This window comes from Sceloporus occidentalis, unplaced genomic scaffold (assembly GCF_023333645.1).
Source record: "Sceloporus occidentalis isolate IW3139 unplaced genomic scaffold, rSceOcc1.0.p SCAF_1, whole genome shotgun sequence".
Classification (NCBI taxonomy): domain Eukaryota; kingdom Metazoa; phylum Chordata; class Lepidosauria; order Squamata; family Phrynosomatidae; genus Sceloporus; species Sceloporus occidentalis.
The window spans coordinates 172,728,955-172,745,342 of record NW_028316981.1 but is presented as its reverse complement, the minus strand read 5'-3'; the positions used below and the strand labels follow the sequence as shown (position 1 = coordinate 172,745,342).

Genomic DNA, 16,388 nt, shown 5'->3' with positions numbered 1-16,388 from the left:
CGGCAACAGCCTCCTCCGGAAGCAAGGAGATGCATAGGGCTTACCTGGCCGGCTAGGCCCAGGAAAGGGGGCCTCTGCCACGGCAACAGCCTCCTCCGGAAGCAGGGAGGTGCATAGGGCTTACCTGGCCGGCTAGGCCCAGGAAAGGGGGCCTCTGCCACGGCAACAGCCTCCTCCGGAAGCAGGGAGGTGCATAGGGCTTACCTGGCCGGCTAGGCCCAGGAAAGGGGGCCTCTGCCACGGCAACAGCCTCCTCCGGAAGCAGGGAGGTGCATAGGGCTTACCTGGCCGGCTAGGCCCAGGAAAGGGGGCCTCTGCCACGGCAACAGCCTCCTCCGGAAGCAGGGAGGTGCATAGGGCTTACCTGGCCGGCTAGGCCCAGGAAAGGGGGCCTCTGCCACGGCAGCAGCCTCCTCCGGAAGCAGGGAGGTGCATAGGGCTTACCTGGCCGGCTAGGCCCAGGAAAGGGGGCCTCTGCCACGGCAACAGCCTCCTCCGGAAGCAAGGAGATGCATAGGGCTTACCTGGCCGGCTAGGCCCAGGAAAGGGGGCCTCTGCCACGGCAACAGCCTCCTCCGGAAGCAGGGAGGTGCATAGGGCTTACCTGGCCGGCTAGGCCCAGGAAAGGGGGCCTCTGCCACGGCAACAGCCTCCTCCGGAAGCAGGGAGGTGCATAGGGCTTACCTGGCCGGCTAGGCCCAGGAAAGGGGGCCTCTGCCACGGCAGCAGCCTCCTCCGGAAGCAGGGAGGTGCATAGGGCTTACCTGGCCGGCTAGGCCCAGGAAAGGGGGCCTCTGCCACGGCAGCAGCCTCCTCCGGAAGCAGGGAGATGCATAGGGCTTACCTGGCCGGCTAGGCCCAGGAAAGGGGGCCTCTGCCACGGCAACAGCCTCCTCCGGAAGCAAGGAGATGCATAGGGCTTACCTGGCCGGCTAGGCCCAGGAAAGGGGGCCTCTGCCACGGCAACAGCCTCCTCCGGAAGCAGGGAGGTGCATAGGGCTTACCTGGCCGGCTAGGCCCAGGAAAGGGGGCCTCTGCCACGGCAACAGCCTCCTCCGGAAGCAGGGAGGTGCATAGGGCTTACCTGGCCGGCTAGGCCCAGGAAAGGGGGCCTCTGCCACGGCAACAGCCTCCTCCGGAAGCAGGGAGGTGCATAGGGCTTACCTGGCCGGCTAGGCCCAGGAAAGGGGGCCTCTGCCACGGCAACAGCCTCCTCCGGAAGCAGGGAGGTGCATAGGGCTTACCTGGCCGGCTAGACCCAGGAAAGGGGGCCTCTGCCACGGCAACAGCCTCCTCCGGAAGCAGGGAGGTGCATAGGGCTTACCTGGCCGGCTAGGCCCAGGAAAGGGGGCCTCTGCCACGGCAACAGCCTCCTCCGGAAGCAGGGAGGTGCATAGGGCTTACCTGGCCGGCTAGGCCCAGGAAAGGGGGCCTCTGCCACGGCAACAGCCTCCTCCGGAAGCAGGGAGGTGCATAGGGCTTACCTGGCCGGCTAGGCCCAGGAAAGGGGGCCTCTGCCACGGCAACAGCCTCCTCCGGAAGCAGGGAGGTGCATAGGGCTTACCTGGCCGGCTAGGCCCAGGAAAGGGAGCCTCTGCCACGGCAACAGCCTCCTCCGGAAGCAGGGAGGTGCATAGGGCTTACCTGGCCGGCTAGGCCCAGGAAAGGGGGCCTCTGCCACGGCAACAGCCTCCTCCGGAAGCAGGGAGGTGCATAGGGCTTACCTGGCCGGCTAGGCCCAGGAAAGGGGGCCTCTGCCACGGCAACAGCCTCCTCCGGAAGCAGGGAGATGGATAGGGCTTACCTGGCCGGCTAGGCCCAGGAAAGGGGGCCTCTGCCACGGCAACAGCCTCCTCCGGAAGCAGGGAGATGGATAGGGCTTACCTGGCCGGCTAGGCCCAGGAAAGGGGGCCTCTGCCACGGCAACAGCCTCCTCCGGAAGCAGGGAGATGGATAGGGCTTACCTGGCCGGCTAGGCCCAGGAAAGGGGGCCTCTGCCACGGCAACAGCCTCCTCCGGAAGCAGGGAGATGGATAGGGCTTACCTGGCCGGCTAGGCCCAGAAAAGGGGGCCTCTGCCACGGCAACAGCCTCCTCCGGAAGCAGGGAGATGGATAGGGCTTACCTGGCCGGCTAGGCCCAGAAAAGGGGGCCTCTGCCACGGCAACAGCCTCCTCCGGAAGCAGGGACATGCGTAGGGCTTACAATATTAAAAGCATAATACAGTTTTAAAAACTCTTAACACAAAAGTAAAAACAGAAAAGTAATAAGAAGTAATATAAAAGTTAAAACACAAACTAAATTCCTATTTAAAAAACACGACTTAAAAACAGTGTTAGAAGATGCCTTAAACATAATACATAAAATAATAAAATCAAAACACTGCACCCGCCTTTTTTGCCATATAAACTAAACTAAAAACCAAAATCGTCCTTAAAGGAAACAGTCTTTATCTGCCAACCACATGTAAATACCAAGAGTCTGTGCAGAAAACAAGCGAATAAGGTAAAAAATAAAGAAATGCAGGCCTGAATAAAATTCCAACAATTCCAAGCATAGACTAAACACATTAATGGAAAACTCAGATATTGAATCTGAACATGTTGAAAAGATACACAGAAAAAGTAATGTCTGTATACAGACAGTCTATGTAAGATGACAGATGGCAAACAGCCACTCCCAGGAAGATATGGAGTAATCCCAGGACCTATGAGTTGTGGCCTAGAGACCTGAGTATGTTCAGCCTGGAGAAGATAAAGTTAAGAAGTGACATGATAGCCAAAGGGCTGTCATATTGAGGATGGAGCAAGGTTGTTTTCTGCTGCTCCAGAGAATTGGATACAGAGCAATGGATTCAACCTACAGGAAAAGACATTCTGCCTAAATATTAGGAAGAATTCCCTGATAGTACGGAGCTTATCCCATGGCATTTTAAATCAGCTTACCTCTATCCGGTTTAAACCTTAATTCAGGAAGCATCCTGATCTTATCAGACGGTTTTGCCACTTTGTTTGTTGCCCAAATACAGCCCGGGTCCATCTCGGCTTCCAAGAACTCTCCGCTGGCCATTTTCCCAAGCCGGAAAACTCCCGGATCCAAAATGAGCCGGGAAGAGCGACTCTGGAAGTGGGGATGGACCGAGGATGTATTTGGGCGTCTAAAAATAAGACGGCAAAACCATCTAAGATCAGGATGCTGCCCATATTAATACTGAAATGGTGAAGGGTATGGAAACCATGGAGCTCTATGAGGACTGACTCAGGGAGCTGTAGATGTTTAGCCTGGAGAAAAGAAGGCTAAGAGGTGATATGATAGCCCTGTTTAAATACTTGAAGGGATGTCATATGGAGGAGGGAGCAATCATGTTTTCTGCTGCTCCAGAGAACAGGACTTGGAGCAATGGATACAAGCTCCAGGAAAAGAGATTCCACCTTGTAATCCCTCTTCGATCCGAAGGGAGAAGCAGGAGATATAAATAAAATTTATTATTATTATTATTATTATTATTATTATTTCCAAAGTTGGATGAACACAGCTAAAATTTGAATAAATGGGACCGCGTATGTTTAGTGGTCTCTTGCTTTGAATTTTTTCTTGTTGTAACAAACCAATTTCCTTATCTTCTAAATACCTCATTTCTGACCATGACAGCGGATTTGTCTCTGCTACATTCATATTTTTAATTTCCTTCCTTTCATAGTTATGGTTAGTAATTTCTTCAGTGGTTTCTAAAGCTAGTTGGTCACAGTCAGCATTGAAAAGTGCCGAACCTCGTGAATTTATTGGTGTGTCGATTTGAATATTTTCTTTTTGTAATGAGCCATTATCTAAATACCTCATTTCTGACTGCAATCGGGGGTTTATCTCTGCTGTAACCACATCTCTTTTCTCCTTACTTTCACAGATTTCAGTTGGAATGTCTTTCCTTCTTGATCTAATACTTAGCAAATGCTGTCTCAAATTGTCCAATCTAGTTAATATTTCTTCTTCTTGTGCAGGGAAAGATAAAGCTGAGAAGGTAACAATTAAACCTTTTTCTTCCTCTAGCATTTGGAGACTAAATTGATTAGATTAGATTGTAAGCCTGAGGGCAGGGAACTGTCTAACTAAAAGATTGTATGTACAGCGCCGTGTAAATTTACAGCACTTTATAAATAAAGGTTAATAATAATAATAATAATAAATGGTTTCCTTGATCTCGAATCACTTATAGCACCGCATTCTTTTCCAGGTTGAATTCTATTTGGAATTTGATCACAGCATTCATCAGATTTCTGATTTTCCATTACCCAGTTTGTATTAGCACTTAATGTTTTCATATTAGGTGAAGGCTGTATTAGCGGCAGAGGTGGAGCTACATTGATAAAAAGTCTTGAAACATAAATGTCCTTAGCTACAAATGAAAGTTTACGTTTATACGTAACTTGGGTTTCCTAAATGTAATTTGTGCCCGAGAAAGGAAATTGTTGAAATATAAATATTTTATCTGAGAAATATCCTCAAACGCAATTAGATTTGGAGATATTGCTTCTAAGATTTTTAAAACATGTAACTTGTGCTCAGTTTGGCTAAGTAAACCAGCAGGTTTAGGAAAATTAGACATTATTATTTCCTGCTGCATAAGAACTAGCTTCCGTTTTTTAGGATTTACATCTTTAGGTATTATCTTTTTCTGCAATACACAATCAGGTGTTTTAGAAATCTGGCGTACTGATGTCGCATCTTGCTTTGCAGAAATAACAGGAATTTAAAGGGAAAATTATTTCCCAGTTCAGAGATAATAGGCTTCTCATTAGGACTCTTATTATAAACATGGTTCAAGTTTTGAGACAATTGCTCTGCCATGGGGTCCCGAGAAAGAGTGATTTCTTTGGTTTTGGGTTGCTCCTTACCTAAAGCTTCACTGTGTTTTGGTGGATTAAAAGTTAGGAATTTTTCAGCTTTACAAATCTTTCTAGGATTCTCTGCTGTTTTCCCAAGAGAATTCTTCCGCTTAAGTCCCTTCTTTTGTTTACTATTGGCATTATGTACAGGAGATATTAGCTTCGATGTATTGACTTTTTCCCTCAGAAAGACCACTTCCTTCTCCTTTGCAGTGACAGGACTATTTTGTAAATGCAGTCCCACCAAAGTGGTTAAAAGGTTATTACATTCAGATAAGAATATTTTTATTGTTGTTAACTCCTCTGTCAATGTAAGAACCCATCCCTGTGTTTCATTTGCAAGCCCCTGTGGGTTAACCTCTTGAGGGGGAATATACTTTTGTTTCAAACCGGGGGGCTTCCAGAATTGACTATTTCGTTGTCTCGTTTGATCTGTTTTCTTTGATGCCCACTTGTGTGGTTGAGCAATGTATTGAAAGTGATCCTTCACCTGTAGTATTAACTTTAAATTGTGTCACACAGGCAGACTTTGTGGAACGTGAAGATCCACCTCATGGGAATCCAGAAGGCATTAAATGGTCTTTAAAGACAGAAAATAACATAAAAGTTATTTTGAATTCAGAAAAATGGGTCTTATTTTACAAAATATATTGTTAACTACGAATTCTTCTGATACCATCTTCAAATCCTACCAAAACTTAAGTTGTATAATTAAGACCTCCTTCAGCCAACAGAATCCACCCAGGAATATTAACAAACCCTGTAGATCACAAAGTTGGTTTGATCAAGATTGCATTAAATTAAAACAAATTCTAGTAGAAAAATACAGGGAATACAGAAACGGAAATATGCAAACAGTTCCCCCTGAATGGCTTGAATTAAAGAAAAACTGTAAGAGTCTTATAAAAACAAAAAAAGCACAAGCCCCAAAAGACTCTTGGACGGAGTTAATAAAAGCGGCTAGAGATAAGGACTCAACTGTATCCTGGAAAATGGTTACTAGTGGCTGGCCAAATTGTACAACCAACATAAAATACCACATTCCTGCTAGTAGATGGGAACAACATTTCAGTAAAGTGTATGGTAAATATCAGGGTAATTGTCAGCCCTACATCAATGTTGAACATTTACTGGAATGGCCGCCAGTTTCAACTATGGAAGTTAAAAATGTAGTCTCTAGAATTAAATCAGGAAAAGCGCCTGGCAATTATAACATCTCTGCCAAGGTATTTAAATCTAATACAGATTGGTGGGCTCCCGTTCATCTGCTCTATTGACTACTATCGATCAGACAACCTGTATTCCTGATGATTGGGGATTAGCTCTTGTTGAGCCCATATACAAGAAGGGTGAGAAATCTGACCCTGGGAACTATAGGCCCATCAGCTTACTTAACATCATAAGTAAACTCCAGGCGATGCACCTCCTGGACAAATTACAACTTTGGTTAGAAGAAGAGGATATCATCAAAGATGAACAAGCAGGATTCAGGAATAATCGCTCTACAACTGATCATGCCCTTGTTCTCTATCATGTAACTGAGAAATACACTTCTAAATCTAGGGGAGCCTTATTCACTGCCTTTATAGACTTTAAAACAGCGTTTGACCTTATCTCAAGGGATAAACTTTGGGGAAAGTTTGCAGAAACTAACATAGACAGAAGATTGTTAACTTTAATGCGTAAGCTGCATGAGAATTCTCGTCTAGTTGTGAGATGTAACAGCCAGGGCAGTATGACAAGATCTATTCCCACTTTCAATGGTGTTAGGCAAGGTTGTATATTAGTGCCAACTCTTTTCAACTTTTATATAGACTCTATGATTAAGCCCTTGACAGATATCCCATCACATCATCCATCCTTGTCAAATAGACCCATTTCAATTTTGCTTTATGCTGATGATGTGGTTCTTTTGTCTCTTACTAGAGTGGACCTCAATAGACTTCTGGGTGCCCTTGCCTTTCACTGTAAGAAAGATTCTTTGGAAATTAACAATACTAAAACAAAAATAGTGGTTTCCTCAAAGAGACGAATCTATCCTAAGTGGTCAGTTAGCAATAACTACATCGAACACGTTCCAGTCTATAAATATTTAGGAATAATTTCACATGAAAAGGGTCTTGCTAACTTACACCAAAAATGTGATAATGAATGTCCAAAGAAGCATTAGAGCTCTCTGTTCCTTCTTCCATAACAAGGGAGGACAATAGGTACTTGCTGCATTGCAAGTCTTCGTTGCTAAAATTGTAGCTCAGCTATTGTATGGTTCGGAGGTTTGTTCTTTCAGTAATTTTGTTCCTTTTGAGGTTGTCCAAACCAAGTTTTTTTTTAGAGTCCTCCGTTTCTCCCTTGTGATCATGCAATGATTTAAAATAATTTCTAAAAGCTTCCACTATTTTCTCCTGTTCTGTAATTATCTTCTCGCCTATTTTAATTTTAGTTATTAATTTTAAATCTCTGTTTCCTTCTAATTTTTTAGCTAGCCATCTTCCCACTTTGTTACCATTCTCAAAAAGGTTCTGTCTATTGTGTTTCAGATCTCTTTCTATTTCCTCATTAATATTATTCTGAATTTGATTTTTTAATAATTTAACTTCATTTATTAATTTTTTGTTTGTGGGGTATTGTTTCATTTCTTTTTCTTTTTTCTTCAATTTTTCAATGAGTTTCCTTTCCTTATCCACTTTCTCTTTTAAACTTCCCTTTACCTTTTAATTAACAACCCTCTAAACACCGCTTTCCCTGCATCCCAGAGTATATTGTTCTTAATGTCAGGTGTTTCATTGAGCTTAAAGTACCATTTAATCTCTGTCTTTAATGTTTCTACAAAGCTTTCCTCTCTTAGTAAATCCTCTTGTAATCTCCAGTTCCAACATCCAGGGTTTCTTGTTTCCAAACTCATTTCTATTAAACAATGATCTGCAAAAGTTCTTGGGTCAATTTCCATCTTTTTAGTTCTAACTGTTAATTCCTTGGAAATCAAAAACAAATCTATCCTCGACCAAGATTTATGGACCCCTGAAAAGAAAGTGAAGCCTGATTTGTTATTATACTTATGGGTCCATAAATCTTCCAACTCATGTTCTTTTATCAATTCCAAACAACTTTTAGGGAGTTTACCCTGATTGTCTCTTTTCTTATTTTTCTTCTCAGACTTCCTATCTCTTTTTACATTTATTACACCATTAAAATATCCTGTAACAATCAATTTTCCAAACCAAGTTTTTAAGATCAATCCTGGGCATCCCAAAATGGAATGTTATCAACTGAGGCTCGTATTTGGATACGCAAATTTAATGTATGGTTAAAACTGCTTTTTAACCCTATTGGTTTGGCCCCGTTAATACTAACAGACCCTTTTAGATCAACTTGGATAAATTCCTTAATTTTGAAACTTTCTTCTGTTGGGTTATCCAGAAATCATGTACTTATGTTGTGTTATAATAAAGCAAAAACTGTTATCACACAGAGAATTAAAGATACTGACCCACAAACCCACAAAAGCAAAGCAATTCTCTATCCCATAATTGGGGGAACTGAAAGAGTTTCCATACATGCCAAATACTTTGATAACTTGAACATCCCCAAATTTAGAAGAGCATTTATGCTCGCAAGATTTAATATCATTCCGTCAGCTGTAGATGAAGGCAAATATAAAAAGATACCTTATCAGTCCAGACTATGCCCCTGCGGCTCTGAGGAGGTTGAGTCAATTGGACATGTTCTTTTTCATTGCCCCCTTTAGCTAGAATCTCGTGCCATATATATATTCCCTCTTTTACAACACCTACCTGCCAGAAAAGAGCCATTTTATGTACATTATCTTCTTTCAGACCACAAGGAACTGGTAACTATAAAAGTTGCCAAATTCTTTGCAGCTGCAATTATCTGCTGTAAAAACTTTTTAATACAGATGAAGTAAGAAAGCTTTAGAGTTTGGCCATAGCGAGCCATCATCTTGCTGTTTTCACATATTTTATCTTTTTACCATTTTATATAAAATGTCACAGATATGGCACTGAAAAAGTTTGTTGATAACTGTATAACTATGCCAATGTTTTATAATACTTGACTATGCCAGTCTCTTATAATAATGTGTGAATTTTGTGATGCTATGGGGAATGAGACTGTAGGCATTATCCCCTCCTACTTGGATATATAGAAGATATAGATCTTCGTTTGGAGTAGAATGTAGATATATTTGTGCTATGGGAGTACACCTGATGTTACATGTTTTGTATGTTTGCCATATTTTGGTGCTGGCCATGTGCTGTAATAAATTCATCATCATCATCATCATCATCATCATCATCATCATCATCATCAGGAAGTTCCTGACAGTAAGGGCTGTTCGGCAGTGGAACACACTCCTTCCTCGGAGTGTAGTGCAGTCTCCTTCCTTAGAGGTCTTTAAACAGAGGCTGGATGGCTATCTGTCAGGGATGCTTTTAGATTTCCTGCATGGCAGAATGGGGTTGGACAGGATGGCCCTTGTGGTCTCTTCCAACTCTATGATACTATGGCGGGATACATACCGCCATTTAGTACGTATAGGATACGTACTAGGGTTAGGAAGGGGCGGTGCTTCCGCACCCCCCTAACCCTAGTACGTATTCAATACGTACAAGATGGCGGCGCCCCTTCTACATGGGCGCCGCCATCTTGACGTATCGGACGCTGAGCGTCCGTACGCGTCGCGGGCGTTGTGATGTAGCGAGTGCGCCCCTGGCGCCTCGCTACGTCGCAAACGCGACTCAAGAAGAAGCTCCTATTTGGAGCTTCTTTTTCAGTCTGCACGGGAGCCGCGCCGTGTGGAGGCTCCGGCTCCCCCGCAGACTAACCCGCCTATGATTGTATCCCGCCTATGATTAAGATTTAATCTGGATAGAGGTAAACCGAATTAAAACAGCTTGGGAATAAGCTCCGAAAAGCTGTTCAACAGTGGAATACATTGCTTTGGAGTGTGGTGGAGTCTCCTTCTTGGGATATTTTCAAACAGAGACTGGATGTCTGTCTGTCTGTCTATCTATTTCATTTATATGCCGCCTTTCTCCCCAGAGGGACCCAAGGCGGCTCACAGACAAAACATTTAAAATCTCAATAAAATTCCAAACAATTAAAAGCATCTACACCCAAAATAAAACCACATAAAAATATACCACCAAAGTTAAAGACAAAATAAAAACCCACCTGCTGCATAAAAACTACCCTGCATACATTATATGCCAGATGCCTGGCTGCCTTGAGATCTGCCATCTGAGGAACAGGCGCAGCTGGCACACGAGTTTAAGCTTTCTTTCTTTTATATTAGACTATGCATTGCTTTACTGGATAATGTTTCAGAATTTGACTGTAAGATCTATGAGTGATGAAATTCTTGGGGGATGCTAAGTCACTTTGGCAAACAAATCTGAATTGTTCTGGCCTATTTAACCTCCTTGGTCAAGCTGTCTGGCAATGCATTTGTTCTTGGCCTTGTTTTACTGATACATGCCACATGATTGTATAAATTCGTACCATTGCCCCCTGGTTTATCTTGATGCTGCTAAGAGACAGTATAAGTAAATGATTAAGAGAAGCTAAAAAGATGGAAATCTATGTTTGCTTGCCTTTGTTATTAGGTTCAGCTAAAGCAGGTGGCAAAATCTCAGTGCAGGGCAGTAATCATTAAGTTCATTTGCTCTGCTATACAAAAAGCGCAGATGTTAGATATACAGCAACATGCTCCTATATGTTTCAGTAGCCTGCTTTCAAGAGCCAATATTCTAACTAAACATGTTTTGCTCTGACATGTGCAACACATTTCTGACTTCACGGTGCGGTACAGAACTGCATGACTGGTATTTTACCATGCTTTTAAAAATGCAAGTACATATTGAAGAGGTGTGAATGTCATGTTCTGTGCATTTGTCACCAAATGCTACTAATCAGATTTCATTTTACTGTGTTTATGCTAAGCAACACCTGTCTTGATCTATATGTATTACTAGGTGTAACATATGTTTGGCAAGGATGAAAGAGCTCGTGTTTACCAACACTGATTTTGTATTTTGAATGGGAGGGGTAATTGCCACATATAGCGTCCTGTCTTCTGGGTATTAACTATTCTTCCTAATTTGGCATCATCTGCAAATTTGATAACTATGCCCCCAATACTATCATCCAAGCCATTAATAAAGACTATCATTCAATGATAGCCAGCTCCATGAAACCTGAAAAAAGAGACATACAAAGTGGATGCAAAATTCCATGTGAACATCAATTTCTAGATGCTTTATTTCTAGATGCTTTGCAGTTGTCCCTCCGAATTTGCAGTTTTGGATCTCGTGGTTTTGATTATTTGCAAACATGCCAGCTCCCCTCCACTCACCCCCCCCCCCGCTATTTTCTATCCCTCCTTCCCTTCTGCCTTGCCTCCTCCTTTTGCACACAGAGCGACACAGACACACACCGCCTAGTTTTGCCCTGGGAGCTAGCAGGGGGTCTTTCCTCAGCCCAGGAGCACTGAGGTAGGGGGCAGGGGCTGCCAGGGGCTGTAATGCTCTCCCTGTTGGCAAGCCGCCATGGCAATCTCCCTTCCCACCAGGTGCGTGCCCTACACCCCTCCTCCATGGCCAATGGCTGCCTGCTCGCTACTTCTGTCTCCCCTTCACAATGGGGCGGATCAGCTGAACCTCTTCCAAGGCAATCCCCCCCCCCCCGCTCTGCCTATCAGCCCCATGGACATAGGACTGGATCAGCTAAGGCTCCTCAAAGGCAATGGGGCTGAAAGAGGGAGCAGGGGCCCCTTGCTCTCTCTCTCAGCCCATCGCAATGGGGGTGGATCACCTGAATCTCTTTCAAGGCAATGGGGCTGAGAGAGGGAGCAGGGGCCTCTTTGCTCTCTTTCTCAGCCCCATCGCAATGGGGCTGGACCACCTGAACCTCTTTCAAGGCAGTGGGGCTGAGACAAGGAGCAGGGGTCCCCTTGCGCTCTCTCTCAGCCCCATCACAATGGGGGCGGATCAGCTGAACCTCTTTCAAGGCAATGGAGCTGAGAAGGGGAGTAGGGGCCGCCTTGCTCTCTCTCTCAGCCCGATCACAATGGGGGCGGATCAGCTGAACCTCTTTCAAGGCAATGGGGCTGAGAAGGGGAGTAGGGGCCACCTTGCTCTCTCTCTCTCAGCCCCATCGCAATGGGGCTGGACCACCTGAACCTCTTTCAAGGCAATGGGGCTGAGAGGGGTAGTAGGGGCCTCCTTGCTCTCTCTCTCAGCCCTATCACAATGGAGGCGGATCAGCTGAACCTCTTTCAAGGCAATGGGGCTGAGAAGGGGAGTAGGGGCCGCCTTGCTCTCCCTCTCAGCCCCATCGCAATGGAGCTGGACCACCTGAACCTCTTCCAAGGCAATGGAGCTGAGAGGGGGAGTAGGGGCAACCTTGCTCTCTCTCTCAGCCCCATCGCAATGGGGCTGGGCCACCTGAACCTCTTCCAAGGCAATGGGGCTGAGCGGGGGAGTAGGGGCCTCCTTGCTCTCTCTCTCAGCCCCATCGCAATGGGGCTGGACCACCTGAACCTCTTCCAAGGCAATGGAGCTGAGAGGGGGAGTAGGGGCATCCTTGCTCTCTCTCTCAGCCCCATCGCAATGGGGCTGGGCCACCTGAACCTCTTCCAAGGCAATGGGGCTGAGCGGGGGAGTAGGGGCCTCCTTGCTCTCTCTCTCAGCCCCATCGCAATGGGGCTGGACCACCTGAACCTCTTTCAAGGCAATGGAGCTGAGAGGGGGAGTAGGGGCCTCCTTGCTCTCTCTCTCAGCTCCATCACAATGGGGGTGGATCAGCTGAACCTCTTTCAAGGCAGTGGGGCTGAGAAGGGAAGTAGGGGCCTCCTTGCTCTCTCTCAGCCCCATTGCAATGGGGGTGGATCAGCTGAGCTCCCTCAGAGGCAGTGAGGCTAAGATGGGAAGCAAGTGGGGAAGCCACCATCACTCCCCCCCCCCCATCCTTCTAACCATGCAAAAGCAACACCCTCTGTCTCCTCCTCACTTTGCCTGACTTTGCTTTCCTTTCTAAAGTGCTTCTAGTTTTTCTCTCCTCCCTTCACCTCACCTTCCTTCCTGGCCTACCAAAAGCAGAGCCTTGACATTCTCCTTGAGCCTGATTGCCTTGGGAGAAGCTCAGCTGATCTGCCTCATTGCAAAGGGGAGAGAGGGAAGGCGAGCAGGCAGCCATTGGCCATGGAGGAGGGATGCAGGGCATGCACCTGGTGGGAAAGGAGATTGCCATGGTGGCTTGCAAGCAGGGAAAGCATTACAGCCCCTGGCAGTCCTTGCCCCCTAGCCCAGTGCTCCTGGGCTGAGGGAAGGCCCCCTGCTAGTTCCCAGGGCAAACCTAGATGGGGTGGGTGTGTGCAAATGAAGGAGGTTAGGAAGGGGGAAGGAGGAATAGAAAGGAGTGGGAGCAATGGAGTGAGGAGGGTCCCCAGAATGGATCCCCCGCAAATTCAGAGGAATGACTGTATTTATACAGCACCCTTCCGGGCCTGAAGTCTTGCACTCCTTCGTAGACCCTGGGATGCCGCTGCCTCCTGCTCAGCTGCTTTTCGGGCCTGACGCCTTGTACTTCTTAGTGGCCCCTGGGATGCCTTTGCTTCCTGCTCACCCTCTTTTTGGGCCTGAAGTCTGGTGCTTCTCCGTAGCCCCTGGAAAACCTGCTCTGCTCCCAAGACCGTGGTGTTTCGTTTTTTCCTTCCACGGCTCTTGCTTCGTTGGCGTGGCTTTGTTAAGCCGATATCCCTCTGGGCACACTGATGGAGCTGGACTTCGCCCATATGGCCCTCGAGCTTTTGCACCACTCTCTGTGCCTGGGCCTGCTGGACTTCAATATCAAAGGGGCACTGATAGACACCTTGGCCCAGAGCACGGGGAGGTGCCTGGGAGGATGAGGTGGGCGTAGCTTCTCTGCGAAGCCCCTGATCCTGCATCACAAGAGGAAAAATAATAAGAAAATAAGACATCCGGTGGATGTCCTCCAAGGCCTGTTTGCCGGCCTCTGAGTGTCCCTTTGAGACAATCCGTTTGGGACACTCAGAAGCCAACAAACTCTGGAGGGTGGCAGCCAGAGGCGTCCTCCGAACACCATTTCCACCCTATAAGTGGGCACTCAGAGGGTGGCAAATGGGTCTTGGAGGATGGCAGCTGGAGGCGGGGAGCCTCTGGCTGCTGCCTTCCAGAGTTTGTCGGCTTTTGAGTGTCCCAAAAGAATACTCAGAGGCCGGCAAATTGCCTTGGAGGCCAGCAGCCAGGAATGAACAACCAGGTATATCCTGGAGTAAGTCCCAATATTTCAGTATAGCTGTCTGCATGTATGAATATCTGGATATTCCTGGTTGTTCAGAGAAACCTTTATTTGTGTATAAGTGATCAAGGAATCTTAAAGACCTCTCAGTACATAGCAAATGTCGAGTGAAAAAAGCCCAGTTAAGTGCTATGCAAAGGAAGACTAAAGGGAATTTTCCATGCTATAATTGCAGTGTTTGTAACAATTGTGTTAAAACCACAGAATTTATAACTCCTGTTAATAACAGAATCTATTCTTTGAAGGATATGTATACCGTACCTGTGACACAGGGTTGACCACCCGGACGTTGACATCGAAGGGGCACTGATAGCCATCTTGGCCCGGAATGCGGGGGGCTGCCTGGGAGTATGGGACTCTGGGAGGCCCCCGGTCCTGCATCCCAAGAGAAAGAAGAAGAAGAAGAAGAAGGAAATGACAGTGTAAAATGTTCTAAATGTAGCATGCTACATGCTACATTTCATACTAAAAATAAAGGAAATGGAAAAAAAGAAATAGGTTGGGATTCTCTCATTGCAGTCAACTAGACACAGACTTGGGCTGCATCCACACTGCATGAATAATCCAGCTCGACACCGCTTTAACTGCCATGGCTCATGACTATAGTTTATTTTGTCACCAGTGCTCTCTGACCCAAAAGGCTGAATGTCTCACAAAACTGCAATTCCCAGAATGCCATAGCATTGAACTGTGGCAGTTAAAGTGGTGTCAAATTGCATTAATTCTGCAGTGGAGATGCAGACAGAGAAAGAAAGAACAGCAAATAGGGTTCCCTACCTCCTCTGCTACATCTCTCTCTCTCTGGCTTTACTCTAAGCATAAAATCCTTCTCACTTGCAAAACAGCCCCCTGACCCCCTTCTCCCAGCCAGGGAAAGGAAAGAGCCTCTTTTGGTCCTGAGATGAAGATGCCCCTCTTGGCTCCCTCCTTGCAAGTCTTTGGGGGGGGGGACCCTCACTAGTGACTTCCAAACTCCTTTGTCCCAGCTTCTCTCATGCAGCTCCCTTCTTCCTTGGGCTGGCTTTGCCCCCCCTCTCCGCCTTACTTTCTCTCCCCACCTTCCCCTTTCTGAGTTTTGGCACGGTCATAGCAATTAAAGTGGACAGAAGCAACATCAAAGAAAGTCAAGGCCAACTTGACCTAGGCAAAGAGGGAGACACATCAGTTTTTGGAGCCAAATGATAAGACATAGAGTTTCGTCCTCATTAAATGTTAAGAATACACTTTTTTAATCTGGGTTACTTACATTCAGAGGGAGGGTGCCTCTTAGGAGGAAACTAAACTTAAGCACTGTCTCCTGTATAGAAATGCTATAAAAGGCTGCTCTCCGCTTTGCCTGGTGGCACAGTTTGGCTGAACTCTTCCCCTGTGTCCATTTGCATGCAAAATAAAGTCATCTGGATCAAGGAACTCGCTTGTTTGTTGGTTTCTCCTGATTGGTACCTTTACACCAGGGAAAAGAACACCTTGGGGGAGGAATGTGGCCACTCCTGACCAACGCACAGCTTCCCAGCCCACTGGCTCTGGCAAAGCTTGCTCCTCAACCTCCTCTAAAGGAAAATCCCCTGCAAAAGCAGGCAACCCAGCTGTTAGGTCTAAAGGGGGGCTGTGGGCAAAGACCTGCCCCCCTTCCTCTACTAAGGGCAAACAGCCCCCCCAAAAGCACACACAGGGCAAATAAGGAGCCAGCCCTTGTGGACTTTCCAGCCCACCAGATTCAGGAACCTTTCTTTCCCCCCTCTTCTCCCACCAAGGAGACAGGGAAAGGGAACATCCACACAGGCAGAGAGACAGAGACCCCAGCCTCTCCCCTCTGGACCTGGGAACACCCAGGACCCCCTCCTTCTCTCCTTTAGGAGTCAGAGGGGGAAAAAGGATCCCAAACCTGCTATCTGCTTGAAAGGAGTCCACCCCCCTTTCTCTTCTTGCAGAACAGCAGGCCACCACCCAGGGAACAGAAAAGAAGCCCCCAGTCTCAGGAAAAGAAAGCCCGAGAGGACAGACCCAACCCTGCAATTTCCCCCTCCCCAGGCAGGGAAGAGAGAGAGTGAGAGAGAGACAGAAAGAAAGAATCCAACACTTTTCTTCAAAGCATCTTGCCAGAACTATAGCCCCCAAGTCCAAAAAACCACCGCTGCCTACCATGTGAGGATCCCTGGGGTCCAAGCAG

General features: G+C 46.6%; 1 protein-coding gene and 1 long non-coding RNA gene across 6 annotated transcripts in view; one reads left to right on the top strand and one right to left on the bottom strand.

Annotated features, from left to right (window-relative positions):
* LOC149322745 (uncharacterized) overlaps positions 1–14,523 on the top strand; it is a 66,105-nt gene extending 51,582 nt beyond the window's left edge. The window contains exon 4 of the long non-coding RNA XR_016272083.1: positions 14,464–14,523. This is a non-coding gene — a long non-coding RNA (uncharacterized LOC149322745). The remainder of the gene's footprint in view (positions 1–14,463) is intronic.
* LOC149322744 (uncharacterized) overlaps positions 13,217–16,388 on the bottom strand; it is a 38,837-nt gene continuing 35,665 nt past the window's right edge. For 4 of the 5 annotated variants that reach the window (XM_089482436.1, XM_089482442.1, XM_089482430.1 and 1 more), the window contains 2 exons: positions 14,480–14,593; positions 13,217–13,838 (listed from right to left, as the gene is read on the bottom strand). In XM_089482436.1, the coding sequence (XP_089338562.1) occupies positions 13,643–13,838; positions 14,480–14,593 (310 nt within the window). In that variant the 3' untranslated portion in view covers positions 13,217–13,642. The remainder of the gene's footprint in view (positions 13,839–14,479; positions 14,594–16,388) is intronic. The other variant, XM_089482424.1, reaches the window with a different exon arrangement.